The sequence below is a fragment of the Seriola aureovittata genome, chromosome 10, assembly GCF_021018895.1.
Source record: "Seriola aureovittata isolate HTS-2021-v1 ecotype China chromosome 10, ASM2101889v1, whole genome shotgun sequence".
In the NCBI taxonomy this organism is placed as follows: domain Eukaryota; kingdom Metazoa; phylum Chordata; class Actinopteri; order Carangiformes; family Carangidae; genus Seriola; species Seriola aureovittata.
In genome coordinates, this window is record NC_079373.1 from 8242501 (window position 1) to 8267084 (window position 24584).

The window sequence follows — 24584 nt, forward strand, 5'->3', positions numbered from 1 at the left end:
CTCTGCAGCTTCAAACTGGCTCATTAACAGCATTTCATTTCTAAAGAAGCCTGTTTATAAACTCCTCTGTGTAGGAAATAATGATCAAGTATGAAATCCTTTATCAGCTGTTTATGTCTTATGAAGGTAACACAAAATGTGGGCCATGTTATGACGATATGTCACACTTTGAAAATGTACAGCTATAGTTACCTGTAGTGGTCTACTTTCCTTCTCAGAAACAAAATAAAGACATTAAACAGTTTGTGTGCTGGGGACCCTCACATTACGCTGTGGAGAAACATTAGCAGTTACTGTAAGATTTAAAAAATTCTCTACTTTTGAATAGATTACAGTATCACACCTTTTATTATAATCATTTAATTTATCTACAGGGACTTATAGTAGATAATAGCTGGTATAGTAACTTTACAGTGCGATCAATATGTTTTGAATTATTTCTACATATGTACAATCCAAAAATAATATTTTCATTTTCTTTAGTACCTCGTGTTTCTCTGTCACTAAGTATTGATTTTACCATATGTGTGAAAACTTGATCACACTTTTCCTCCCATTTTTCTCAACACTACAGCTGTTTGAACTTAACAGAGTTTTTTTTCATGTGGTATCATTATTGTATTTGTACTTGCACTGTTTGATTTGTGTCCTCTACTGTGCCGCTTCAGTCTCCGCGTCCCATCCTGAGGTTCTCCACACAGAGGGGAAGAGATTTGTTTGCCAGTTGGACACAGCATGTCATGGGCTGTGGCCATTAGTCAAGCTTGTAGTGATTCATAACTCACCATATCACTAACTCGGCAGCAGCAGTGATGAGAGCTTGGGAGTCCTCGTTCTAAAGGAACATTTTGTTGATGCTTGTGTAAAACTTACAGAAAGCAATTCTTTTGGTACTTAATGTAATGCCAGTCGTGCCAATTTAGAACACTCAAACTAAAGGCCAATGGTTTATAAATGCAAAGTAAAACACAAGATGGCACCTCAGTAATGTATAGATACAAATTAATGAGTTTACTTTCAGTTGTTATAAAGCTCAGATTGATCACTGAGACGATTCCAGCTCCATTTGTGCCAAACAAAGAACAAATTGCAGCAGAACATCTAAGACAATGCCAGATCATGACGGGAGATAGAGAAATGGCTTGTTCTTCAATTGGCCGTATGTCACTGATGTCTTATTACTAGATTCACAGCTGTGTAACTATCAGGTCATTTAATCCCAGACTGAGTCTGAAATCTTATTTCAGCAAAGTCAAACAAACTACCAGCTGGCAGCGATCATTCCTCATATTTATCAGGAAAATAAACATTCATCTTTCTCTAATCAAGTGTTATGTTCTCAATAGTAGTAGTGATTTGCATATCTGAGGATGAAGTGTAACCTGTTGCTGCTTTTGACATTGATGCCTGTTGTGTCGTCTTGTTCGGTCCTGTTGCTGCTTGACACCATTGGCCACTTTAATCTCCTGAGTAGACTCCAGGGGTTTAACTGGGACTGACCTTGACTGGTTTGCCTCCTATTTGTCGGATAAGATTGTTTCTGAAGCTACTGATGATTGTGTCTCCTCATCTGCTCCATTGACTTGTGGTGTGCTCCAGGGTTCAATCCTTGGTCCTATTCTCTTCTCTCTGAATAAGCTTCCCCTTGGTTCCTTAATTGGTGTGAGCTAAAGTGTTTCTTCTCATTGTTTTTGCGGACGATACACAGCTTTACTTCTCATTCAAACTGGACCAGCTATCAAGGACTGGTTAGTTATCAGATAACTTCCTCCGGCTCAACCCTGACAAAAAAGAAATCCTTATTATTGCCCCTGAGAGCATTTCTGATAAAACACAGCAGTGCATTGGTCCATTGGCAGCAAATGTTAAGTATCCTCAAAAATCTAGGAGTCATTGTTGACCAACACATGAACTTGAAAAATGAAAATCAAATCTGTTTCACTCGAGATCTGGAAAAAATCATTCACATTTTTTTGTTTCTTCCCTCACTGATTATTGCAAAGCACTGTTCACCACTTGGAGTTGCTCTTCTGTGTCGTGGCTCCAGACACTATATAGGTCACATTACACCAGTGCTGGCCTCTCTACATTGGCTGCTCATTGACTTCAGAATTGATTTTAAGAATCTCATAATCACCTGTAAAGCACTGCAAGGTTTGCCCCCACCTTACTTAGCTTGCATGGTTAATGTGTGCCTTGGCTACAGCAAGATCACTGAGATCTGTCAGGTGTTCTGACCAAGGCCAGCTGACTGTCCCAAAGACTAGGCTAGAAACCAAGGGTGACCAAGCTTTCACAGTTTAGCTCCCACTCTCCAGAACTGTCTTGCCTCAGGTATAAAAAACACAGAGTCAGTGGGTAGTTTTAAGAAACTGTGAAAAACTCTCTTATTGTAAGCAATTTGTTTTATAATGTGTGACTTCTTTGTTTTCAAATGTCTACTTCTCTTCTGTTTTTTATTGTACATCACTCTGTAGCTCTTGTTTCAAAAGGCCCTTTGAATAAATGTACCTTACCTTATCTTCTGCAGAGCACGATGAGTGCCTCAGCGGACTCCACAACTGCGATGAGAATGCCTTGTGCTTCAACATGGTTGGAGGACACAGCTGCTCCTGTAAGCCCGGCTACACTGGTAATGGGACAGTCTGCAAAGGTAAGCAACACTGTGTTAGCTTTGCTATTTGTTGTGTCAAGTGCTCAGGCCATGTGGACTTACAACACACCAAAAATACCTTTGCAGAGTTGAAACATTTGTCAGACATAAACTATCTCCTTACATTACATTGCAAACAGAGACCTTCTTTTGTCCCTAGTTGTACAAATAAAATCTGACAGAAAAGAGATTCTCTTCCTCAAACAAAGCTCAAGTTATTTAGAACCATCCACCCAGAAGAACTTGCAGTTGTTATTCATGAGACAAGTTGTTTCTTATTCAGGTTTTGTACCAAACATCAACGGACCATATTCTCTCTTACATAAGGATCAGTTTGCATTGAGTCATGAATATTACACTGTAATCTGTTTTTAAAAATGAAAGATAAACTAGTCATAGAAAATAAAGATTTTACCTTGCTAATCAGGGGTTGTCCATGCTAAATGAAATGAAATATGATGATATAACGAATTAGATAAAAATCTTTGTAGAACAGGCATATTCACAAGTCTGCTCCAAAGTCGAATCATCTCATATGTCTGATGTTTGAAGGTTCCTGCCTCCTTATCACCGCCATGTAAACTGTATTGTGTTCATATTCTCAGCGGTGCCTACTGAAAAGCCTTCTGTGGCCCGGCTTTAATGGGTGCTTCACTCTGCTTGCTTTTCTATTTGTAATTAATCCCTTTATTAGGGATGGTTTTACACATAAAGATACGTTTACTCATCATGGGGACTACAACAAATCCTGTGAAAACTGCTCTGGAGGACCTTTCCTAAAATTAAATTAACTAGGGCTGGGAGAACTAAGTAATATTTTCATTATCAATTAATCTCCTAATTATTTTCTAGATAAATTGCGTAGTCTAAAAAAATATTAGAAAATAGCTCATATCCCCATGATAATTTCATAAAGCCTAAGGTGATGTCATCAAATGGTTTCTTTTCCCCAGTCAACGAGCCAAAGCCTAAAATTATTCAGTTTTCTGTTGAATAAGATAAAGAAAAGAAGCAAATCTTCACAAATGAGAAGCAGGAACTAGGCAAATAACTATTTTTTGTATGAAATTTCAAACAAAAATTGACCTAAACGATTAATTGATTACCAAAACAGATGGCAATTATTATTCTGTCAGTAGACTAATCGATTAGTCAACTAATCAGCTCTAAAATACCACTGATAGTGTCATTGTGATGTCATCAGGGTTAAACTTCAACATCAGGGCCTTCAGAAAATACGGTGTTGGTTGGTAGGATTTAGCATTTTTGGATAAACAGAGTCAGGATATCTATGCCTTTTTTGCTTCTGTTTTCACTGTTCTGATTTAAATCTGTCTATTGTGAAGCCTCCAACTTTACAGATTTGCCTCTTTAACAAAATTTTAAGCACTGTGTGATTCTCATCTTACTGGATAGGAATAATTTTTGATTTTAATGCTTCTTACTCTTTGTTCTATTACATTTATTTCCATTGCATTCTGTCAACTTCAGCGATGTCTCTGTGTTTTGGGGACACATTAACTAACAGTCTGCCCACGGATAATGAACATTTTTGAATTAACCTTGGTGAGATACATTAATCACGTCTAATAATTTTGTGTGAGCCTGTAATGAATCACATCACAAAATTAGCTCTTATTCTGTATGCAAATACATATGCCGCTGCTGGTCTAATTACATAGTTAATGCTCGTTAATCTTAGTGAGAAATGGCTCTTCTCTTCTGGTCTACCTCTAGCTATGTGTGACGGATTGTGCCAGAATGGGGGGACCTGCATCTCACCGAACAACTGTGTTTGCCAGCAGGGATTTACTGGGAAGAGATGCGAGACAGGTAAGAGTTAATTTTAGTCTCACTCCCACGATTCTCTCTTCAAAAATAGCTCAAGGAGCACTTTTGACTGAATGTTTAAGAAGGGACAAGAAGTAGGAAGAAGAGGTGACGTAAAGTGAGGGGGTGTTTTACGATTTTCAGATCCAACAGGAAAAGGACAAAAAGGAAAGAGGAGGAGTGATCAAAGTTGTTGCTTTAGATATCCTGGCATATCTGGGCTCTTGTTTAAAAAAGGCAGTGATTATTCTTACTTTGTGGAGCTGTCTTTGCTCTGACCTCGACAAAACAGCTGATCTGTAAATGCTGAGATGTTTTCAGTGCTTGCAATCCACTGTATTCGCTGTGTGTATGTGAGTGTTTGATTGTGTTTGTGGCTGAGTGTGTGTCCGTGAGTGCGTCACACTGTGTAGGCCTGTGCTCCATGGTGAATAATGAGCTTGTACCTCTTCCAATGGCCCGACGGAGGATTTGAACTGCAGTTGCAGCAGTATGGGAATTACCCCATATCACAGCCCATATTAATCAGCGTGGCATTCCTGCTCATAGGCTCCATGCCACATCCGAATTACGACTGCACAAACTCCTGGTGCACAATATCCGATAGAGCATGAGAGCTTAACCAAGTATTAAGTCAGCTTGTGTTTATAGGAAAGACCATGTTACTACTTGCTCTCATGCATGGAAATATATCAGACACAACATTGTGATAAGACTTTCAGGTCCTATTCAGTGTGTTTACCCCTACAGTGCTGGTGATTTAAGGTAACCAAGAAACACTATATTGCTAATCTAATCTATTGCAGCAACACCCTTCCCATAACCCGCCTCAACCCCTCGCGGAGTGTCCTTCAGGAGACAAGCGGCCGAGCTAATAGAAAGTCAAGTCATCACAGTTCTCTCAGTGTGTGCGCTAGTGTTTGAGCGAAGCAAACTGAGCCTCTCTGCCTCTCGGTATTGATTGCACATAAAGGACCTTTTTTACGAGGCGTCCTTTTTACTGCCTGTCTTAAAGTAAATGAATTTCCTCATGGTACTGCCCTGAGATGCTGAGGAAGGAGAGAAAGAGCGAAAGAGAGAGAGAGAAAGTGTGTGTGTGTGTGTGTGAGAGAGAGAGAGCGCTACAGAGAATGTGTTAACACACCTAAACTATAATGACTTATCCTCCTCCCCATTTTGCGGTAGAAAAGGTTCTGAGGACCTCGTCCCTTAGTAATGCCACGATCCAGGCAATCACACATTTCATTACCTTCTATAGTGTTTTAGATCTCTGCCTTCTTCTTTCTGCCCTCCTTTCCCACAATGCTCTCTTTTGAGAGTGTTCTGCATCTCAAAAACAGTTACAGAATAGTCCATCAAAGGAGAAATCTCACAATACGCACCAAAGTTTTATCCAAGATGTTTCTTTTTGTCACTCGATATCTCAAAAGCACAGATCTACAAATAAATGTGTTTTGTCTGAAACATTTCTTTGTAGTGGACAAACACACAGGCATCTATTTTCATCAGATCAATCATATCAAGCTTACTTTTAGGAAAGGTTTTAGTTCTCTGTCCACAAAAAAAGGGAATGAATTCCCTAAAAAGACAAAACACACTGCTTCGTTAATGTACAAAAAAAAAAAAAAAAAGCCGTAAAGGACCAGTGTGTAAAGGATCTAGTGGCATCTATTGGTGAGGTGGCGGATTGCAAGCAACTCAATACCCCTCCCTTTGCAAGTGTGCAAGATAACGTATACCTTAAAGTTATGTAAAAACATGAAAGGCCCTTTCTAGAGCCAGGGTTTGGTTTGTCCATTCTGGGCTACTGTAGAAACATGGTGGTGCAACATGGTGGGCTACATGGAATAGGACCCCCTGCCTAAATGGATAGGAAGAGCTCATTCTAAGCTAACGAAAACACAGTGACTCTTAGTTTCAGGTGATTATACACTAATGAAAACAGGTCCCCCTGTGTCCTGCACACGGGTCCCTTAAAAAGCCTTTGTTATAGTGGTTACATGATTAAGAGTATCAGCGACACAGTGTCAGACAAGTGAATTAAGTACAAGCTTCAATTACACAGTCACATGCAGCTCCCTATACTCAAACCTTAATGAATGAACACGGTGTCAGATAATGAAAACGTATATAGATTTACTTGAAAGTACATACAACCAATACCAATAAATACATCCCAAAAATGTTTTAATGGTTGTACCTTTAAGCACCTGCTTGTTTTTATTTGTGCAGACTTTGTGCAGACCATCATAAAATGCAGTTTATGATGGTCACAGCAAGTGCGTTTAGATTTTATTTAAATCCTTTTCAGGATCAGTTTAAACAAACAAGTCATAGTGTGTTAACTGGTGAGGTTTAGAGGTGCTGATAGGCAGATTCTTTAACCAGAACCAGGCTAGACGTTTCTTATTTCCAGTCTCTATGCTAAACTAAACTAAGTGTCTCCTGGCTATAGCTTCATATTTAACGGACAGATATGAGAGTGGCATCAATCTTCAAAAAGCAAATTTACCAAAGTGCAATGGGCACCACACACAAAATTCCATCTACCTCCATTGCATTGAGGCGGAGGCAGATATTTTGAGCTTGAACAAATGCAACCAAAACAATGTGCACGGATAGAAACCACGAGAAATGAGAAAATGTGTTGCATTACAGTTTAGGTTAACTGAACATTTAAGATGTGACTGTAAAACAGTTGTTCGCATAAATATAGTTGTCTGTTTCTTAATCGCACCATGAGGGGAATCAGGGGACGAGTGGTTGGCGGCTCTGGGATCAATCTGTTTATAGGCTCTCTCCGTTCTTCATTCAATCTGATTAGAATTCGAGGTTCGAGGACGCAAACACAACCCTGCGCTCACATGCACGCCAAAAATCCTGCACGCTCCTAGTGCCTCAGGCGACACGATGTTTGTCACCACAGCTGCTGCTGCTGCTGTGTGCATATCTCTCTCCTTCCTCCCACAATCCCTCCCGATCTCATCCGAGTCAGCTCTGTGACAGCTAGCATCCTTGTGTGCTTTTTTTTGTCTTTTTTTTTTTTTCTTGTGGTTTTATACTGCAGGACCACCGTCAGGGTCCCTTGCTACAGGGCTAAAGCCTCTGGCACTGTTTAGAGACTTCACCAGTCATTCAGTGTGAAACGGAGGCCATTCTTACTGTCTCCTCAGTGTGACAGGAGCTCCCAGTGAGGGAAGTGTCTGCTGGAGAAGCTCACAAAGATGTATGGAGGTTAATGTAGTGTTGGATATGGTGCTCTGACATGGGGGGGAGGTGGGGTAGGATGGGGGGGGGGGCAGGGAGGGAGCTGGGGGGGGACAATGGTTCGGGGAGAAGAGATGGAGATGTACGGGGAGAGTGACGGATCCAAAATTTGAAGAGAGAGAGGAAAGAGAGATAACAACTGGGAGGGGGGGGTGAGAGGAGGTGAAGTGGAAAGGAAGATACAGAGATGTTGGGAAAAACTGACAGATGCAGCGATGGAATGGGAAATGGAAGGACAGAGATGAGTGGTTAGAGGGTAGGGGTTAGTGAGTTTCCTCTGCATTTGGATGCGGAATGAGGCTGGTGGAGTCGGTGCTGCAGGAGGAGGAGAAGCAGAGCTGGGTGGATGAACATGGAAAAGCTTTCACTAAGTCTGGGCTCCCCACCCCCAGAACCCTGTGAGCTTTTAGAGGCCTCCCCAGGGACTCCACCACTTCTGCTGCTGCAGCAGCAGACTGACGGCCTGTCATAAGACACCGAACAGGAGCTCTTCAATGCAGTGCAGCTATGCGCGTGCACCTCTGAGCATGCACACACACACACACACACACACACACACATATGCGAAGAAGACGCTAACAGTTTGCAGATTGTCAACCTGACGCCCAATTTCAGATAGTTGTTTTTTCAGTGCACTGAGGTGTGCGCACGTGTAATATTTTGTGTACATTTGTGTCCGACCGTGTGTAATTGTAAAAGTACGTGGATGTGTGATAATGTGTTGTCTCTTTCTGTGCGTCTGTGACTCTTGTTTGTGTTATGGTCTTTTTGCGGCTGTGTGTGCGCTCGCCTTGCTTGTCATTACCATTCAGGGGGAATGGATGGGGAGGGACAGGGGACATGCAGTGCTGACAGACAGACACCAGCTAGTGGAGAACTCTGACACATCATGAATTATGCAGGATACAGCTGCGGCAGGGCACATACACTTCAGTCATGGATATAAATGTGCGCAGGGCCAGCCATGTAATGTGTGCCCTGAACATGCAGCATAGCCCCAGGCTAGCACTATTCCTTATATGGCCTGGGTGAGAGATGGGCAAATGCTGGAATATTACATTTATTTTTCATCAAAATAGACATGAATTTTCTTCCTTGGCTTGGAGGAATTGAGAATAAAAATGTGCAATAATAGCTATTAGGATGATTCAGAGTTCAAACTAAATGCCTGTTAAAGCCTCTGATGTTTTGTTTTCTAACCCGCAGTGCTTGAACACCAGACAGTAGAGGTCTGCTACACAACTTAAGCTCACTTGAAAGAATGGGGAGGTCATTATTTTGTGATTGATCACTGTCCTGTGACTGATGTTTGATGTGGTAAAACAGACATACTGTGTGTCTTGTTGAAGTACAAGAACGATGATGTAGCTGCTGTGCTATTTGACTGTGACTCCGTTAAGTTTTTCTTTTCATTTGGGTCCATGCTGCAGAAGATTTTGTTTCTCATAACATTTGCAAAGTGCAGAGAAACAAGGTTGCCCATATAACTAAACAGAAATGAATTGTCCCAGCCTTGCTTCCAACATAAATCGATCTTAGAGGTTAAGACTGTTTCCTAAAAGGACACCTGTTCCAATGTTTCCATGCATGTCTAAAAACATCACTTAAGAGCAAATACACATTTACTATGCTATTTACCGACTTCTTCGCTGCTTTAAAACAGTAGGTGCCAGTGACTGCAATGCTCCTTCCTGTGTAGGCAAAGAAGAATTGATTTCCGTGAAACTGCAGTTTTATCCAAGTGTGAAACTATAAAGTTTATTAATAAATTGGTATCAAACATGGTATCGGATCGGTGCGATACCCGATACGTATTTTTGTCAGTATCAGTGTTAGTATAATTTCTGATCGATACTGGTATCGAAACAACTCTAGTATCATTACATGAACCATAACAGATCCATAAAGACACATAAAATACAAACCATAAATGTGAAAAATGACGCATGAGAGAACTTATAATCACTGAGAAGATAATGAAAGTATAGCTTAAAGTCAACAATCACAGCTTGCAGCATTTTACATGATAAATGTTACTGGGTGGAGGTGTGAGAAAGTAACTCCGGTGTTCTTCAAACAAATTGGCTGCTACATGTTACACTTGATCCAAATTGAGCCTCAAATTGCATGGTTTACTAAAAAAAAAACAAAAAAAAACATAGGTGACTAATGCACATGAATAAAAGAAGAGAATAATTTAAAACAGAAAATAAAAGATCAGGAAAAGTGGCACTTCGGCAAGATAGGGTGAATATAATAATGAAAACATGTGCTTAGGCATATGTGAGCAAAAAGCCCTTTACTTCAAGGCTGCGCTATAAGGAACTAGTTTAAACTTCCGCCCATCAAAGTGCAGTCCTCATTGTGAAGGTTGAATATCATTGCTCTGGGTGCCTTTGCATAACTGATGAATCAGAGAATGGCCATGCACGTTTCATAGCCGTTTAATACAAATCGACGATTTCATGAATATTCTTATATCCTTGAAAAGAAGGTTCAAGAAATTCTTCCTATCCCTAGTAATTTCCATTTCCCCTGTCATGGCCTATAGGGCTGTTTATTTATTTATTGTTTGCACTTAAAGAGCTTCACTCAATGTTGCACAAAGCACACAGAAAATATCACTTTGGTCCTGATAAAAGACTAAATCATTAAATGTAATAAATAAAAACCCATAAACTGTAAATGAACGATGCTGTAGTTTTGTCTGACAGAAGTTTAAGAGCGCCTTTACTGATAATGCTTTTTGTATATAACTAAGAAGATTTATAACACGGGGCATTATGATCGTCTTAGCTCTAAGAACCTCAGAGGAAACAGGGCCTGGGACTGTAAAGATTTTTTACCAGCTGATAGGCCCTGCATAAAATAATTGGACATAACGTCTGTGAACATCCTCTCCTCTGTTTAGGTCTCAGATGCGTGTTTATTGACTGAATTGCTGAACTGTTCCTGTGAGATGAATGGGAAGGTAGCCTTTGTATTTTAGCCTTTATTTTCAGCTCATTATCCTCTCCTTTCAAGCTCCTATACGCTTATTAGGATGCCTGGCCACTAGTTAAAATTTTCTGTCACTATGCTGTCAGTTCTGTAACTAATGGCCATCTCTGCTGTCCTTGTCTGGCCTCTTGCTAGCTTCTCAAAGGATGCAGTGGGCTGCTGAAGGGGTGGGGGGGGGGGGGGGGGGGGCATTTGATCAGATGTTGTGGATGGACACCCCTCCCTTTCATCTTTTAATTCATCTGCAGTCTTAAGTCCTCTCAAGCACTTTTAGTCAGCGGGGCAGAATCATACAGAGGATAGCTTGGCATCAACAATGTTCTTTAAGGACAAGGAGAAAGAGATTAAAGATTTTTATGTTTGGTGTTAATGATGCAATTCAGATTTGTGACTCCTACACACTCCTGGAGGGTTATGTTCAAGAGCACCATCAGGGAGTCCTTGTGCATTACACCTACACGGTAAATTGATGTTTTATCAGTAGGCAAAACTCTCATTTTCTCAAGTCGAGATCATTTACCGGCACACTTCGTCTTCTGAATTGATACTCTCATAAAGAGACGTGATCCAAAGAGGAGAACGTTATGTTTATGTGAGTGAAATGGCGCCTTTTTTCATCAGATCTTCAATATTCTTTGTTTCCGCCATGAAATATTCAATGAGTTTTTATGCCCTTTTTTCTAACTTATGGGAAAAGAAGAAGGAGGAGGAGGAGGAGGGAAGGAAGGAATGTGCAGTATACGGACAAAGACAGTCAAGAAGTGAACAAAGAAAAGGATTTTTAATTATTGGGTAATAGCAGATGAGAAGAGATAAGAGGAGAGGAGAAAAGTGATGGGAAAAAGGAAGCTATAAGGTGGTGATTTATAATGAGGTATAAAAACGGAAGAGGAAAAATAGCAATGAAGAGGAGGAGGAGGAGGAGGTGGAGGAGGAGGATTGGAGGAGACAAGTGGATGGCCAGTGAGTTCATGAGGAAACTTTGAAGGCAGTGAGAGGAGGAGTGTTAAGCCCTGAGGTCACGCTGGCATATTGACTAGGACAGAGAGCAGAATGGGGCCAGACAAACAATTTGTTCCCTCAGACCTCATTTACATTGATGTCGAGCTCCAGGAAGCTTGTCAGTTTTAAACAGAAAGACACACAAGACAGACAAAAACTCAGAAGGCAGAAAAACAGACAAAACTACAGATAGGCCAGTAAACAGACAGCCAGGGTCACACAGGCTGGGAGATAAATAGCAAATAGAAAGAAATACAGATTAACAGATACAAGATGGGCTTCATGTGCATTAGAAACAGGCGTGCAGGTTGAACTGCACTGGGCAGAAGAGTTGCTATCAGTTGCTGATGCTTTGTTCATGTGTAATTTTAAATAGCAAGTGTGTCTTATACAATAGTTGGCAAGAAAAAAAAAAAAACCATCACAACCTCAGCACAGTTGAAATCCCCCCTGGGCACCTCCCACCCGACACTCATGCACAGGTAGTGAATATTTAAAACCGTATTAATTTTTTCACCCCTTGACAGCTCCCATGATGCATCACTGCAGCTCTCCCTCTCTCCCTCCTTTGCTCCATGATTTACCCACAAGGCCTGGGGGGCTGTGACTGTTTAAGCTCAAGCGGCTTGTTTAAGCACAATGATTATGTATTCATTATTTATTTAGAGACGGCCTTACAAAGCACTCACTCCATCACCCATAATTAGTGTGTCTTAATTAGGCCCTGCTAATGGCTGGAACTGTCGTTTAGCTGAGCACAACCTGCTGCTTCTACCTAAATGACACATCTCCTAGGGATAGCGTGCTGTTGTAGCTGCTGCAGTGCAGCGAACTGCGCCGGGCACCGGTCAGCTACATTGCTTTAGAGGCCAGCAGAAATTAAACTGCATGTTTTTCTCTGCTGCAACAAACAGATCGTCTTTCTTTTTTTTCTTTTTTTTTAGCATGGAACTGTCTACTGTATCTGTAGTGTAGCGCACTGCTACACAGTAAGAACATAACCCGCATTAGCTTTCCAGCCAATGTCCCTGATACATATCTTGTGTTGCACCTCGGGTTGTTGAATGAGCAACCAAACAACTACCTCTACTTTGAATGAGTGGCTTAGCTAATTAGCTAGTCAGCTGTAATACACTGAACACATTAACAACTTAACAGCAAATGTCAAGTTCAGTCAGTTTAGATGCTAAATAGTGTAGTCCTTCTTATTAAACCTGCATTAACTGATTTTGTGGCCACTTAGAGCCAGATCAACAAGTTAATATAGAGGAGATGTCAACAAACAGTTGCACAATTACACATCTATCATACACTGGGCAATATTATCATTCATTTTTCATGTTTCTGTTCAGTTGTTACTCTCTGTGTTTCTACCACCTCCTCAGAAACAAATATTAGCTTTCTCACTAAGAACAGCTGTCTGCTGTGGCTGGAAAAGAGGTTGATAAGAGGGACGGTGAGAGACCAACACAGTAAAATTGTGGACTGGAAAACTAAGACACTGAGCTGAAGGACTCTGAGAGTTGGGTGATGATTCCCTGTGGGTATGTCACAATGAGCAACTCCTTTTATGTTAATTTCATAATTGTTAAATTAAAAATAATGACTAGTGCAGCCACTGTTAACACAACTGCTGTAGCCTTTAAGCTAAAAGGTAGCTACAGTGTACCCTCACAAGTTTGTATGTATTGCGTCTTCGTCTCCGTTGGCAGATGGCGTCCGTCATCCCACTCAGAAGCTAAAGCAGCATTTCTGAAACTTTCAAAAATAAAACAATAACAATAACTTCTACACCACTGATGAATCTTTATTTCACTTGTACTTTAAAGGGTGGATGAATTGTACAGCTATAGGTAAGTGATACACAGTGATTCCATGCTGTATGCACCGATTGTTCACAAGGCTTGTTTCCAATTTTCCATGATTACTCATCCACTCTCCCACTCAAGTGCTTGCAGATATGGATTTGCTTTTCAGTGTCTGTTTCATCTCCAGGAACCCAGTGTGTAACTCAATTTGCCTCGGGTTTCATGATGATTGATTGATTATTTGAGTTTGCTCTTTCTCTTAATGAAGAGTGAGGACCGGTGACAATCACTCAATTACACTTTACTGTACATAAAAGAGCAGGGATCCGCAATCCATGTCTTGCCTTATCGCTGTGTCGTGTAGATGCCAGTAAAGGCTCTGTTTACATGATCATCAACCTAAAGGTTCTGCGGCCTTTTCTCAGGCATCATCTTAAATGTGATATGACATGACAAATTCAGCTCATTTTAAAATCCACTTATACAGTTTTGGCATCTGACTCAAGAGCAGGAGGGAAAGGTTCAGTTGAGATCCAGAGATGTTTCTGAATAATTCCTCCTGAAGCCTATATCAGGATTATCAGGTAGACCTCTGTGGAAATGGAAATGGATTACTGTACGAGTGAATGTACGTATGGCAGCAGTAGCTGGTCCTGCACTGAGTGATGCAACGCAGCAGAAGTGTATCCCAGCCCCCGGGGCTATCTGTCAGTCAAAGATGAGAAAAGAAATTGGGGAGGGAAGTGAGATTGGAGGAAGGAAAGAAGGAAAGAAGGAAGGGGTCAAAGCACAGGGCTGTACCTGTGCAGGATCAGAATAGGTAGCGAGGACAGTGTGAAGAGGTTGGAGGGAGCAAGAACGATAAAAGGGGGGGGGGGGTGAAGAACAAGAGGGCAGGGGCGGACTAAACTCTAAACTCTGCCTTTTCCTGCTCAAAGTGAGAGCAAACTGCAAGGATGAGGGAAGGTGAGGACGAGGGCGGCTCTGTTTTTGCCTCGGCTTTGAGACCCAGATAGACAGACAGGTGAAGTGAAAGAGGAACACGGGGAAAGGTGAAGGCAGAGGATAAAGAAAGAAAGCAGAGGGAGTTCACGGCAGAGTGGCATAACAAGCCCGGGAGAGTGCAGAGGAAGGACCGTCCGCTTGCTCCTTACTTTGTCTTCCGAGAGCTGCCTTAATAGAGCCCTTGTTTCCAGGCTGCCACTCACCTCACGAGCAGGATAACAGCAGTCAGTTCCGTCTCTCTTTCTCCCTCTTCGCCCATTCCTCCTCCTCTTCCCCTGCTTCTTCCTTTTACTCCTCTCCGTCTCCTCCGCCACCTCCTCTTTTTTGCTAATACGCTCGTTCTCCTCATCTAGCCCGTCCTCATCCTCCTCTCTGTGCGTAGGTATTTCTCTGTCAGTCTTTCAGTCACCGAGGTAACTCCAAAATAACTGTATTTCTGTGGCCTTGACCTCTCAAAGAGATGGAGACACAAAGACAGTTTTTATTTTGTTTGTGTAGTCGGTTTTTTTTTTCCCAATGCAGAGATTGGAAAAAATCATTTACAAGAGAAAATACTGCAAAATCCACATCTATGATTCAACAAAAGCACAAGCCTCATGATTCAGTAGAGACAGAGCTTTCAAGCAGCGCCCTTGTCTGATTGTCATTGCTGATGATTTAATTACAATGATCTTCCATTATCATTTACGCACGATGATAAAAGAGAAGGGGAGACTTGTGCGAGCGCCTCGTAGCTTCGCTGTACCTCACACATTCAATCTTGTCGAGTCCGAGAGTTGCGACAACAGTGACTTTCACCCTCCTAAAACACAGCAGCACTTTAAAAGTTGATTTGACAGCAGCCTGAGAAGCGTCGTGCCATAATTGTAGCTGACAGGTTTGGCTCCGATAAAAGAGGAGAACGACAGATCTTTTGTTGAGGGTGTAACCCGCTGTTGTTACAAGCCCGACAGTCGAGCTTTTAAAAATGCCTGAATGAAACTGGCTGAAAATAACCCATTTGCATATTTTTAGACTTACTTCACCGTCAGTGTCTGTTATAAATAGTATCTAACCGCTCAGTTGTACTTTGAACAATTTCATACAGCCATATTGGGGAGAAAAGGATGATTCAAACTAATTTTTGATTTTTTTTTTTCATATATTGGCAAGATAACTCATGCAGCTTTTCCCCTGAAAGCCTCTCTGTGCTTTTATCATGCTGGAATTCACAGGCAACAAAGAGCATTGGATATTCCTCTTCAGGAGTGGGGAGAATGTATATTAATTTTCAAAGATAGGCTAGTTATAGCATTTGCTGTAGACTCATGATTTTTAAGCAGTGTCCTTTTAACCCAGCTTTGCTGTCCTAAGGGGGTAAAATGAGGTGCTCTGCTCTCACCAAACTAATGCAATTAGTGAAATGAGAGCTTTAAAGTCTGCCACAGCAAAAGAGAGAGAGAGAGACAGAGAGAGAGAGAGAGAGAGCTGAACCTGACCAGTGTGGAAAACAGAAAAAAAAAAAAAAAAAAATGAATATGCTGTAGGTTTTTTTAGCAAACCTGCAGCTGACTCAGACAAATGCGGGTAATTTTTAAATAGATAAGGCCCTAATCTGCGGGACATTTGATCAACGGTTAATCTGCTGCAGAAATTCTATTAAAAGGCTGAGGGCTCATTAGCCAATAGATCTTAATCCCATTACTGCCTGGGCGGTGGGGGACCATGAGCCCGTCTGTCTGTCGCTCTGTGGGGGATACTGTTGCAGGCAGTCGTAGAGAAGGTCAGACACGGCACACTGCCATTTTCATAATGAGAGCAGAGCATCATGCATCATGCGCAATCATAAAAAAGCCATCAGTGGCTATGCAGACACATTTAATCACGGTGCATGTCTGGGCCTAACATATTTAGCCCTACTGTGTAATAACAGGCTTTATTTCCTCTCTGGTGTGGGCTTGGCCCGTACTTTAATTAAATATAATCTGAAACATCAGAGTGATCTGTTTCTCTGTGCCTATTAGGCTCATTGTTGAAAATTATATCAGATTCTTCTTGGTTGATGTCTGTAGGAAAGTTGCAGGGTTGACCGTTGGCCTGTTATGAACAGATAGGAAGCGCGGATATAAAAAAAAAAGAGACGAATAGAGGAGGAGGGGACGAGGGTAAAAGAAAAAAAAGTATTAAAGACAAGAGCTGAAGACGGAGGCAGAGTCAGGGATATTTCTAAGTGCAGCTCTGTGAAAACAAACACAAGCTCCGTCTATTGACAACCACCCACAGGCTGTGGTAGAAGCCTTTCGCTGAGCTTCTTCACATGTCACCTCATAGAAACTCTTCATGTCCAAACAAAGTTCAATAAAAGTGTGCACACAGACCTCTGGATTCGTTTGTGTGCCGGCATGTGTTGGAGGATTAGACTGTATGGGACTTTTACTGGCATTTCAAAATACAAGCCTGTTACAAACTCTGCCTCCTCAGAATAGGCTTTTTATATTAGATTCATTCATTCCCTGCTATCTTTTATTGATGCAGATGTCCTTCTCTGGCTATGCAACTATGCTTGATCAATAAATCCTATGGACTAGATTCACTCAAATGCTAGTCACGTTGTTTTATCAATTATGAATCAGTCAATGTTGAATATGCCTACCAGGCAAGAATGGAGCTCAATAGCCCATTCACTGTAAGGAGCATATTTTGAAACCAACATGATGCTGATTGTATATGGCTTCTCTTCTCTTCTCTTCTCTTCCCCACTCTCCTCCACTCTTCTCCTCTCTTCTCCTCTCGTCTCCTCCCCTCAGATATTGATGAGTGTGCCGACGGCTTTGTCGAGTGTGATAGTAAATCCACTTGTGTCAACTTGCCCGGCTGGTACCACTGTGAGTGCCGTGATGGCTACCATGACAACGGCTTGTTTTCTGCCAATGGGGAATCATGTGTAGGTGAGTTGCCCACCTTTGCTTTCTTTACACAAATGTGTAAAAATATGGTGAAGAAAAGTATGAATTTTCCTCCAGTTTTAAAAATTGCCACTTGATAAGAATCTTTTTTTTTTTTTTTTTTTCTTAACAGTTCACACCAAAATCCCCAAAAAACACACATGTGACTTTATCGTGTGTAAAGCATACAGTCATACAGTAAAGTCCTACAGTATGTGAACACATCAGTTTCACATGTGCTTTTTATATAAGGAACTTGTGAATTTATGATATGAAACAGCATGTTGTATGTAAAAATTCACACGTTAAAAAATTATTTTTAACAGAAATGATATCCCAATTTTTTCCCTTTTTCCAGGATAGTTTATCCCCATACATGTTTATAACATTTAAATATTTAATTGTGTCCAAAATTTTAATTTGTGTGTGTAAGTGTCTGAACTTTTGAAGTTGTGATGCCACTCAACTGGATTGGAAACGTATATTTTTTACCTCAGGTTTTTGACTTCTTTCACCCAAATCAAGTCTAAACTCTGGGTCATACCTTTTAGCATTGCAAGAATAGGGCCTTTTTTTTTGCATCTTATAGCTCCACAATGTCCCATTGATGGAAAACGCCCCATTAATTTTCCATTGAATGGCTTTTAATTGTACATCCTCTTCTCCTCACAGTCTTCTCTTTGATTTCTTTTGTTCAGAATTGAGAAATTAGAGTTACAGAAGCAAGCGCTGAATACAGCGTCTCTTAATTAGCCAAAACTCGGTTGAAATATGTGAGTCATGCGCCATCTAAAATCTTGTTTTATAAAATGTTTTGTTACACTTGTGTAAGTAATGATACGATAGGATCGGTATGTCATTATCAGTGTGTTTTTCTCCCAAATACATCAGCTTTATTTTTGCAGCCTGTTCATTTTCTGGAACAGTCTCTCTGATACAGGCTGTCAGGAGAAGTGTCAGCTGTCAAAATGGAAACCCTCAATCTACAGTAACATCGAAGCATTGCCTTTAACAATAGTGCCTGCGCTGCTCCACTCGTTGACCCCATCGTGGCTGTCAGTTTGAGCTGGGAGAGGCAGGGAAAAAAAGCACATTAAAGGCACTCTCAAAAAACCTAACCTGTCTGTGTCTAACAAAGCAAAGTTATAATTTGACCAAAAGTGGGTTTCTGGGTTACATTACAGTTGTATACTGTATATTTTCCCCAAGATCTGGAAGCTGTTTAGTTGCTGCATTTTACAGTTGCATTTGAAGCTCTGACACTCTTGTGTTGAGCAACTTATGGCTGCAGAGAGCGGGTTAGTGTTTTGTTCAAGAAAGGAAACTGCACGTCAGCCCAATGACACATGTTGAATTTGTAACCATATTGCGACAGGACAGGCTTTTTTACATCGTCTCCGTGTTACTAAAGCAACATTACCAGGCTTGTAATGAAAAAATCCACAAGTCATAAAGAAACTGTGTTATCTGTACGGAGCATATGTGTGATGTCATCTTTTTTGTGCTCTCCGCAGACATTAATGAATGCAAGACGGGGAGGAACACCTGTGCCAACGACACTGTGTGCTTCAACCTGGAGGGAGGCTATGACTGCCGGTGCCCCCACGGGCACAACTGCACCGGCGACTGTATCCATGACAACAAGGTCAAGCACAGTGGGCAGATCTGGGTGCTGGACAGCGATAGGTGCTCTGTGTGCTCCTGTCAGGTAAGAAACAGAGGGCGATGGACACGGAGAACATAGAGACAAAGAAAGCTGAGAGAGAAATACCAAGACAGACGGAGAGTAACAAATCAGAGGTATATGGGTTAGTTGTAACAGACAAGTGGAACAAAGAACAACAAAGCACCTGTACACCTCTCCTTCCCCATGAAGGATGCCATCTCCCACAGGGCCAATCAGCAACAAATGTCACCTTGTCTTGTCCTGTGAACATACTGCTCCACTTTAACCAATCACTGACATTTTGAAAAATGCTGAAGCATAGTGGCGCAGCGGATGATACGCTTAATTTGATTGAAGTCACGACAATCAATTGTTGTGGAGCATTCTCAAGGTCAAAACGTGGTAACTTTGATGTGTAAATTTGCACCTAGTTGACCTTTAAAGGGGAATTCATAATGTGGAGTCCAAAATATAAAATTTCCTCGGCGAATGCTGTTTAATTCATGACTGTTTCATTCACTACTTCTCTACAGTGTGCACTCAGTCATGATACATGATTAAGTGGATAGTGTAACTGTGTGTTCTTAAAGCTGAACTAATCACCGTTTTAAATGTGTCTGAGGTCTGAGAGGGGTCACCTGCAGTGACAAACCCACAGAAAATTATTATTATTATCAAGTTTGCGCTCCCCCTGTAAACACACTCTGATGCAGCACCTGCTCAGCTAATCCAAACAGCAGACAGACAAAGTAGCTTCTAAATGTTGAACATAGTGGAGCATCTAGCAGAGCTTAAAGGAGTGAAAAGGCGGCCAGAGACACAACTCTAAAGGAATGCTAATGTTGCTGTCATCAGGAACCTGTTTTTTAACAAGTTCACCATATAAACTATAAAAGTTGATAATATGTCAATAAGTTGATAATATGTTTAGTTAAACATTTTATTAAAAAAAGAGGTACAACTCACCAGGCTCAGTCTTGGATGTTGTCTGCAAGCTAGCTGAAGCTAGTGAGCTAGCTTCTGCTATTGCCAATATAGAATAAAGAATGTAAAATGTCACAACTGAACAAACAAAAACATGCGGTAGGAGCAAGTAGTGCTCACAAATTTAATCCAATTCTTCTCAAAATGAAAGACTGTGCCAGTTTTCACGCTTTATCCTCGTTCAGTAATTCAGGAGATTTGTAGGATTTAAGTTGCATGGAAAGATTCAGTGCAGATGGAATCACTGCTACATAGAAAAAACACTGATGTGACGCTGCTGTTGACAATGACAGTGATGCCAAAATGATGAGAAATTTAATTAAAGTACATGAGCTATACATAGTGATTTTTAAAGGTCTAGCTGAGTGACTCAGGCGTTTGATGTAGCTGTTTTGATTGATTTCTGACACCAAAGTGACAAGGCATCTGGGAACAGTTGGTCCAGAAAACTCATTCCATCATCCCAAAAACATATTTCTTTCATGATTATCAGGTCACGGACCAGTCATACTTTGCATTTCAGCTTTTCACTCAACCTAATGCCAAGTGTCTGGCAGTAGTGGAAGGTGATTATAGTGGATTAGTGTCGGTAGTGAATGATCAAGCAGCAAATTATTCATTTGATTACAAAGGACCAGGGCAGAAATGGCTCCCTAATTAAATAAGTCATATTAATTGATTTGAGAGATGGAAGAGCTGCCTGTCAAAATTAGTCATATTGAGCGGTTGAAGGAGCAGAGGAGTAAACATGTTATTGTTTTGGAGATGGGCGGACACAGCTGGATATTAGATGGAGAGCTGCAACTAAGTGATGGGGGAAACCAAGGTCAAACATCTCAGAAAAGACAAAGACTGCGTGGTGTCCAGACTGAGGTCATGCAATATGCAAATCCTTCATTGTTTCAGTCTGCTTGGAGCAGCAGACGGGTGGGGTTTACCGCATCAGTGCATTTGTCAGCGGGGGTTGCTAATTTCTAAAACATTTCAAAAATTAAAATACTTTTAATTAATTGCCGTAAAAAAATCAATTTACAGAAACTCTAGGTATCGCTGCGGTTCATGGGCACTGAGGTGGTCCAGAATCCTAAATGAGGTGGCAACCAATTTTAAACTGTGCACATTGAACAACCTGCAGATTTAAGTCAATTAACTGTCATCCATTGTGTAAATATTTGTTTGAATACTTGAATGCTCATGATTACTTATTTTGATGTATGCGGCTCTGTTTTAGGTTGGAGGTTGTCTATAGATGATCATAACATAGTTCTCTTTAAATATACCCTCTCTCTATATTTTTTATTATTATTTACCTTAACCTCTATTTACCTATTATTATTTACCTTAGCCTCTATTTACCTATTATTATTTACCTTAACCTCTATTTACCTATTATTATTTACCTTAGCCTCTGTGTCTTTGCTAAAATAGGCAGCAAAAACTGTGACAAACAATATAGAAACAGATAACACACAGTATGTCACAGGATCATAACTGAACAATAATGATATTGTCATCAAAATTGTCATCAGAAGTGAGGACTCATTTGATATCTACTTACATGATATCACCAAGTGACTATTATTGGATGCAGTAGGGATCAATATAATCACTGTTACTAGACACTTGATCAACAGCCCTAAATGTCATAGAAACAGTGAGGACTTACTCTTCCTGTAGTGGCAAACTAAAGGAGAATCGATACAAAAGCAACAAGTTGAACCTGTTCCTATCGTCATTTTTTTCCTACTGTACATCAAAGATCAGTAGTATTGTGTCTGTGGGCCTTAATTATCAATTATCATTTGTCAAAGCCCAAACTGATATATTCATATGTCTTGTTTTGCCCGACCATGGCTCCAAACCCCAGATACGTTGTTTCATTATCATAGAAGACTAAGAAAACCAGCAAATATTCACATTTGAGAGGCTGGAACCAAAGAATTTGGGGGCAAATATCCTTTAAAAAAATGACTCTAATCGATTCAGTATCAAAACGCTGTAGTTGCTGATGAATGGTTTTCGTGTGTCTGCCCAGCATTGTGTCTGAAATAAACATTACTACATTCATTTTCTTTATGGCTTACACAGTTACTCATAAAAAGTAGCAACAGCAGTGAGCAGGAGAGAAATATGTGACAAAAACTGAGCTCAGACCCACAGCGGCTCTCATATGTGGAAGGCACCTTAAATCACCGAGACAACAAGACAGCAAAGTAACACTTCTTCAAACACCACGCTGATGAACAGGAAACCCTGAAGAACTGCTGTTCATCAGTATTCAGAAAATATATCCCAGTTTTGGTGTCTTGTCTATTGTGCGAGCTGAGGCCGACTAACCACGAAACACAGGTTCAAAACAGTAGCTGGGGACGAGCTACAGAGCCTTTAGTACAATATTTACGATCAACATACATGTTTAATGATCCCATTAAACAAATGGCCTTGTCTGTGCTTGCGTGTATATAATTGTGTGCTCATGCCTGTGCGCAGCCCCGTGTTCAATGTTTCATTTGTGCTCGTGTTTGTGTGTGTGTTTGTGCTCTGCGCCTCAGGCCGGCCAAGTCATGTGCCGCAGGATGGTGTGCGACTGCGACAACCCCAACGCCGACCTGTTCTGCTGCCCCGAGTGCGACCCTCGACTGAGCAGCCAGTGCCTGCACCAGAACGGCCTGCTCACCTACGGCAGCGGGGACACGTGGGTGGAGAACTGCCAGCAGTGCCAGTGCCTGGTGAGTAGGGACGCATACATTAACCCCCCCCCCCCCCTTTTTTTTTTTCCACCTTGTGTTTATGAAATTTACACGGCAGGAATTTAGTCAATGCTTTAAACCAGAGCCATTTACGGTGAGAGTGAAAACAAAAAGCATTCATTGCTGTGCCACAGAGCCCACACGATGAATGTGACAAATGTCTCTGTGGAAATGCTCACGAATGAGAGATCAGCTCTGCAAAGAAAGTCAAGGAGAGAAGTTTTGTGGCCAGAGAGGGGGAGTGATTAAGAGGTGAATAGGAAGGCAGCAGAGAGGAGAAAATGAAGATTGGTTTTCATCTCGTGGCAGAAGAAAAGGGGGGAGTGAGTGATTAGTGAGATTTTAAAGAATTCAAAAGGACCCTCTGCTCTGTTCTCTGCTGTGATAGAATTATACTTTTTTTTTTTGAAGGATACTTCCAAGGTTAAGAGAACAGGAGAAAATGTGTGCGCGTGTCTAGCGAGTGGGAGGGTGTCACAGTGTGTGTACCATCTGTGTGTGCTTTGAGGAGCTCGTACAAAGTGTGTGCTTTTGCTGATCGATGACTTATTTGCTGTTTCCGTGGCTTCGAGCGTCCTCTTCATGCGATCCTATTTCTCAGACTAAAACAAAATAACATTTGCGTTCTCCGCATGAATATTTCACAGTGAGACATATGCACTGTTTTCTTCGTGTTGACATCTTCAGCTGTGTGGACCCTTTCTAATGTTTAGGCTGTGCTGCTGTTTCAACCTTTTCATGAATGTTTTTCCCAATCAGCTTGACAAAAACCGTAAATCATTCTACCTGTGTTGCCCCCTCCCACTGCGTAGATATATGCACATGAAATGCAAATGTCATGCTTTACATTCTACCCCACTGTCTCGTCTCACTCACACTCAGCTCTAACACACACCCACACCAGTGTCACCCCCTCTGTTCAAGTGACTCACAAATCATCTCCACTGTGGATCTCAGACAAGCACTTTACAACTCCTTTTTCTTTCTGCTTTTTTTTTTCCTTGCTTTTTGTTGCTTTTAAAGATTAGTCATACTTGTAGCTAATATAAGTTGGCTCCAGTCTGACAGATTTATGGTCTGAGCAGCAACAGCGATGCCTTTTCCTTCCTCCCCCTCCCCGCCATTGTAATACTGTCCTGATGCTCGGACCTGAGGGCTGCTTTTTTGGATTTCTTACAGCAAGCCATTATACGAGAGCTCGAAAAATCACCGCTCAGCTGAGAGGCAGCGGGGAAGCACAGTCGGCTGAAAATGGGTTCGCTCTGCTTCACTCTCGCCGAGGCTCCTGCTCACTATAGGCACTTATATATGTTGACACAAGCAGACACAAACACATTGGAGAACAAGGGGCTCGTCTGTTGAGGCAAAACAGAGCTGCAACAGGCAAACACACACACACACACACACACACACACACACACACACACACACACACACACACACACATCTACAATGTACAAACATGATGTATGTACATTGTATACACATGCACACAGCCGTGTACTCACGTTTGAGAATGTAGGCACACCTGTCACCGTGGCAACATCCTCTCAGACATCCATGCATGCGCACAGAAGGACATAAAATACACTCAATTAAAGATTCACGGAGAGGAGAAGACACGCAAAGGAAAAAGGACCACCAGCCACCAAGAATAAAGAGTGAGCACTTGAAAGGGCGAGGGAGAAGGCTGCA

At 41.4% G+C, this 24584-nt stretch overlaps 1 protein-coding gene across 1 annotated transcript in view; it reads left to right on the forward strand.

The window, feature by feature from the left end:
- The window catches only part of nell2a (neural EGFL like 2a), an 82049-nt gene that overhangs the window by 51809 nt on the left and 5656 nt on the right, over positions 1 to 24584 (forward strand). Inside the window, exons 14-18 of the mRNA XM_056388022.1 lie at positions 2531 to 2653; positions 4391 to 4486; positions 17352 to 17492; positions 19004 to 19197; positions 22692 to 22868. Of these exons, the coding sequence (XP_056243997.1) occupies positions 2531 to 2653; positions 4391 to 4486; positions 17352 to 17492; positions 19004 to 19197; positions 22692 to 22868 (731 nt within the window). The remainder of the gene's footprint in view (positions 1 to 2530; positions 2654 to 4390; positions 4487 to 17351; positions 17493 to 19003; positions 19198 to 22691; positions 22869 to 24584) is intronic.